We start from the raw sequence: 6,000 nt of genomic DNA, 5'->3' as shown, positions 1-6,000 counted from the left end.
TTGATTACCATAAATTCATTACCATAAATTTTGAAAAGTGGGAGCAATGTATTTTGACAAATTTTATGTTGACAAATTTTGAAGTGCTATAAAATTTGATAAGCTAAATCAATGAACAATGTTTTGAGCTGCTATATATATTTTTCCAGGCATTGAACAAACAGTTCATTGTTCCAAGTCTGTCTGGGGGCCAGTGCTCTGGGTTATTCTATACAATTTCAAAGAAACTTCAGAATCTCACACAGGCCTTTGAGCACGCAAAACCAAGAGGCAGCGCTTCTAAACCACAAATGGAGACGATGTTCCATATACATGTGTAAATTAAAACATATGAAATAACATAGGCGTTATAAAATTTGTGTTAAAACTGGTAACAGCTTTACTGATTTACTGACAATGAAAATATATAGCATTTTTTCTGTCAGAGCATTTATCAACACTTGGCAACCCTACACTAACTTGACATGTAAGATGATCAAAATGGATTATGTAATCTTTCCCATTCATTTCTATTGATTTTACTTATGATAAAATTCATCAGTGTGCCTGGAAACGCTGAGGCTGAAAGGCTCTGGGTGACAAAAAAAAAAAAAAAAAAAAGAAAGAGAGGAAAAAAAGAATTCAACAGAGTTGAATAGGATGAATGTAATTTTAGAATAGGATTGCACAGATACAGAAATCGTGCCCTAAAGCCTCCAGCAACAAATTAATACAAATAAACCTGGCAGTCTCATAAAATTGCATTGGTCTATGCAGGGATTCACTTTTGAGATAAAATTACAAAATTGCAAGTGAAAATAATGTGTGAGTGCAATTAAAAATACAGTTTGTGAAGATATTTTCAAACTTTTTAAACTTCAACAGCAATCAAAGTTATTTCTCTGACTGCAAGTAACATCAAAATGCCAGTAAATAGCCCATTTTAATCAGTTTTATTGATTCATGCTTTCAGTTCTTATTCAGTTAAAAACAAGGCACATTAAATACATCCTCTTATTGCTCTATAAATGCATGCAGCTCATTCTGTATATCAAGAGTAATAAATAATGGTGATAAAACACCAAGACAGTTATAAAAATGACAACCCAGCCTCAAACATAGTATTTAAGAGTCCAATCTAGAACAATAACCCAACACAATACATAAAAAATGCCATATATGAAAACATGCAGTGTGTATATCGACTCCAGTACTGGGTTTATACTTGATATTCTTTAAAAGCACAGTAGGGCTCTTTTATTCCCTAAAAAGGATTGACATAATGCAAAACAGTGCAAGTTATTAGCATCGTTGACTTCAATATTATTACATTCATATGCCAAAAATCTTTACAAATACATAAAAAAAGGAAATAAGATCGATGATCATTCTTACAGTATGTTTAGTAAAAGAATGAAATTCTATTGTACAAAGGAGTAAGCTACATATATTTTGAAAAAGACAAAACAAAGCTAGAAACTAAAGCAAAATAGGGAGCATGCATTTAGTAGAAATCCTAAAGTTACACTCAGTAGAAATTGATTGAAAGCAAGAACGTTGCAGCAGCATGAAGGATATGAGGCAGACAACCTTGGCTTAACAAATAATCCAGCGTTATCACCATTGTTATGACTGTGGGAAGGGCTACTGAAAGGAGCATCCAGCTCGCCACCACAGATGGGGGTTCCTTCACCTGAATCCCCTCAAAGCCTCTTTAAATAAATCACTTGATAAAAGACAATCTCTACACACCTCACACCCACTCCAACAGAATCAGCTGATACCATGTTTATGCAAAAAAGAAAATAATTCTTTTGTGCTTGGAATAGATTTTGAATCACACTCACACCTCCCCCCACCCCCCATTTCTTCTCTCCTTTTCTGAAATCAGGTAAAGAAGCTGTACAGGTTTAATTAAGAACTTACACAAAAATGCAGGGGTGCTTTATTCACAGTAAAGACTTGGAACCAGCTTGTTTCCAAGATGAGTCTCTGGGATTGGTGAAGGAGCGTATGTTTTAGAATTAGCAGATTTTAAGCAAAAGCAGATATGCTCAGAAGAAGAAAAGTGCGTTTTTCTTTGTCCTTAAAGGAACTTCACTCATAACAAAGCATGCAGAAACAAGGCCTCTTTTCAAATACAGCTCTGCCCAGGCCAGTCAGGTTATAAGCCTGGTCCCTACTGTAATGGATTCAGGGAGGATACAAGTCATCGTTGTCTTGATTTAACTAGAAAAGGAGACAGAGAAAGAGAGAGAGCACAAATGTACAATATTGTGGTACATCGTCTCTGATGTTTTAAAGGCCAGCTCTTCTATCTATGAAGGGTCACTGGGCTCTAAACAGTGAAGTTAGTGTCTTGATAGAAAAACACTAAGTTACAAAGCCACGTGCTTCTATTATTAAAAAAGAAAGAAAGAAAGGAAGGAAGGGAGGGAGGGAGGAAGGAAGGAAGAAAGGAAGGAAGAAACCAGCGTAAAAAAAAAATTCACACCTTAAAAGAAAAAACTTCACAGTGATACCTGGGAGGTCACTTTCTCTGTTTTAGGTTTTCCTTTAGGAAGTGGCAAGTCTAAACTTCATTTAAAAGCAAAATGAGTTAAGGTGCAATCTTCACTGTTTATTTCAGGGGTAGAGGTAGGGGCTTAGGTGCGTGAACCTCCAGTGTGTATATTATGGCAGACAGGCTCATACCCCACGTGAATGAGGCATAAAGATATTCTACAATGTTGACATATATAGAAATAATAGCACAAAAGTGTTTATGTACCAGTCTGAAAAATTAAGGTCTCGAGTCTGCACAATGAAAACCTGACATTAAATAAAGGGTCACATTTCCTATTTCATACACAACGTGATCTTAAAAAAAAAAAAAAGTAGGTAGTTAACTTCACAAGAGGAAGCACAATGAATAAACATTCAGATGACTGGCTAAAATGCCACCAAACTATTGTAAAAGCATACCAAATTGGCCCTTTAAATTCAGTATATTACATATTTACTAAATTCTGGGCAGATTGATTTTTTTTTAACATTTTTATTGGAATAAAATTGCTTCACAATGGTGTGTTAGTTTCTGCTTTATAACGAAGTGAATCAGCTATACATATACATATATCCCCATATCTCCTCCCTCTTGCGTCTCCCTCCCACCCTCCCTATCCCACCCCTCTAGGTGGTCACAAAGCACTGAGCTGATCTCCCTGTGCTATGCAGCTGCTTCCCACTAGCTATCTATTTCACATTTGGTAGTATATAGAGAGTGGTATGGGCAGATTGATTTTTTTGTCTTGTTTTGTCTTTCTGTGAGTGTGTACGTGTGTGATGGGGGAATGCGTGTGTGTGTGTTGAGCGTGGTTTTCTCTTTTTCTTTTTGGTTGATTGAGAACTTTTCTATTGAGTACAGAAGGAGAAAGGCTTTAAGCAATTAAAATGACCTTGAACACTGCAATTTTGTGGCTTTTTATAAATAATTGTAACTAAAGTTAACTAAAGGCTATTTCTATCCTCTTTTACTATCCGTTTACAAATACTCCCCCAAATGATGCAATAACCTGAGCAAAATAGGTCATGTTTGACAGTATCACATGCTCCAAGATCTAGGATTTGGGGATTGAAAATTGTGCTATAATATGTGGACATATAAACACAGGTTTTTAATCCTTAAATTTATTACTACTGTAAAGATTTGAGAAATTTAGTCCCATCCCAATGTATCCAACTTGCCACTTAAATGCTGGTTTTAAAATAAGAAAAGCAAGGATCTTCCTGGCAACTGTAATAGTCAAAGAAAAACCAGCAGTGACTGGGGAAAAAAAATGAATTGCTGAGATGAAACTATCACTGTAACTCCCAGCAAATGTCAATGCTATCCTTATATCTTGTACCTGTGATTCTGGAAGCTTTCAGAGTTTCTCTGAGATTTGCTCCTATAACCAGATCTAAACTTTTTCTTCCTTCTCCAGTTTTGCCAGTCACGCTCTAGATATAAAGTCTGGATGAGGAAGGCAGACAAGCTGGAGGAAGAAGGGGCTGAGGGGTCTCCCCAGAAACACTATCGTTTTAATAGGTCCCACCCCACTCAATTCCTTTTAAGAACAAATACTATCAACAAGCTTAATGTCCAGAGCGTTGTGCAAATCATGAAATGTTTCCAGCTTCTTTTTTCAATTTCTGCCAAAATATTCTGCCTCTATAACTGACTTAGAATAAATGAATAAACACACAAAAAGGGAGCATGTCCAGTCTAACAGGTCACAAAATTAATGCAAAACATTAAACCAGTGTGCATTGAAAATGAGGAAAAAAAAGATAAAATACACTTTTAAGAAGCTTGATTGAATGGCAAATACAAATTAAAGGGTATACATTGACATCCTAAAGCTTTGGAACGTTTCCCAGTGTTAAAACAAGGCAGCTATCCATATCCGCTATTTTAGATGGTGTAAGTCATCTCTGGTTTGTTACATGATGGTTTGTTGTTCCTGTGTTTGCTGGCTGTGGATTTACTGCTCAGACTCACAGTCCTCCACAGCTTCGGTCCACGGGGATGGGAACTCTTCTGTCGAGGTTCTCCTCCGCAGTTTTCATGAGTATAGCAAGCCGGCTTCCAGACACCCTTCCTTTTTGAACAGCACTCATCAGCTTAAAGAGAAGATAGGCAACAGATTCAGAAGGCCAGCCAGCTTCCTCCCTTCTCCATGGCATTTTAATGGCTACCTTTGCAGCAGGCAGGGGTAATTTCGTGCCCCCATCGAAAACCGCAGCAAGTACTACAGCTCACTTAAGAAGAGTACACTTGGGGCTTCCCTGGTGGCGCAGTGGTTGAGAATCTGCCTGCCAATGAAGGGGACACGGGTTCGAGCCCTGGTCTGGGAGGATCCCACATGCCGCGGAGCAACTAGGCCCGTGAGCCACAACTGCTGAGCCTGCGCATCTGGAGCCTGTGCTCCGCAACAAGAGAGGCCGGGATAGTGAGAGGCCCGCGCACTGCGATGAAGAGTGGCCCCGCTTGCCGCAACTAGAGAAAGCCCTCACAGAAACGAAAACCCAACACAGCCAAAAATAAATTAATTAATTTAAAAAAAAAAAAAAGAGTATTGTTTTCAAACATTTCAGAAAGGGGGAAAGGGGCAGGTATTTTGCCACGGCTGCAAAAACTACACCTGTCTAGCAAATCAGCCTGCCTTTAAATGCAAATCGAATGCATCACTTTTTGCCCCTTAATGTGCTCAGAGCATATATTTTTTTTGAGCAACTCAAATATTGAATCTTTAATTCCATTTTAAAATCTTAAAAGGGAATCTCAGGGATTGAACAAAGACAAACCGTGACCTATATTTAACTACTCTTTTTTTAGTGTTACTGCACTTGACAACTTCAAGTCCCCCAAATCCAAATTCCTTAAAGACTTTTTACAGTAATTTACATTTAAGTCCTTGAAAATGGACCCAGAGATCTACCTTAAGAATTAAAAGCACTCCACAGCCCAGATTTTAGCTAATTCATTTTTATCCAGTGGATAAAATCAGAATTAGTCTTGAAATTACATGCAGTCAGCGGGCAAACGCCGTTAATCTGGAAGGCACTGTGCAATTATGAGCATGGGGATTTTTTTTTTTTCCTATTCAAGTTGATGTGGTTTTTACTATTTTCTTGATCTCACTTCCTCAATCTTTTTTATCTATTTGTTTTTTAAAGAACTGATTTAGTCATTCATCAGAAATATATATATCTGTAAATCCTCAAAATATTTTTAGGGTTATAGTTTTTAGCCTAAAGAAATACATTTCTTAAAAAAGACTCTGAATAAGGGTCAGAGGCATCTGCCAAGGGCCTGGATCAGAATTTCATGACCTTATTAAAAGCTGTTTCACAAGCTATTGCTTATTAGAGATGGACTTCTACATGCAGAAGTGTCATTAGAGCCCAAACCTAAAAATAAAGTCATGTAACCATACAGTATCTATAGAGATCCTTCCATGAGGATTATTTTTAAAAGTCTATATTCAAAATGGTGTT

At 37.3% G+C, this 6,000-nt stretch overlaps 1 protein-coding gene across 4 annotated transcripts in view; it reads right to left on the bottom strand.

The window, feature by feature from the left end:
• Window positions 1-921: 921 nt before the first annotated feature.
• GPD2 (glycerol-3-phosphate dehydrogenase 2) overlaps window positions 922-6,000 on the bottom strand; it is a 137,772-nt gene continuing 132,693 nt past the window's right edge. For 3 of the 4 annotated variants that reach the window (XM_059927909.1, XM_059927910.1, XM_059927908.1), the window contains exon 17: window positions 3,127-4,623. In XM_059927909.1, coding sequence (XP_059783892.1) covers window positions 4,498-4,623 — 126 coding nt within the window. In that variant the 3' untranslated portion in view covers window positions 3,127-4,497. Of the gene's footprint in view, window positions 2,209-3,126; window positions 4,624-6,000 lie in introns of those variants that run through there. The other variant, XM_059927911.1, reaches the window with a different exon arrangement.

The sequence above is a fragment of the Balaenoptera ricei genome, chromosome 7 (assembly GCF_028023285.1).
Source record: "Balaenoptera ricei isolate mBalRic1 chromosome 7, mBalRic1.hap2, whole genome shotgun sequence".
In the NCBI taxonomy this organism is placed as follows: domain Eukaryota; kingdom Metazoa; phylum Chordata; class Mammalia; order Artiodactyla; family Balaenopteridae; genus Balaenoptera; species Balaenoptera ricei.
The sequence above is the reverse complement of the archived record's forward strand: the minus strand, read 5'-3'. Positions and strand labels throughout refer to the sequence as shown.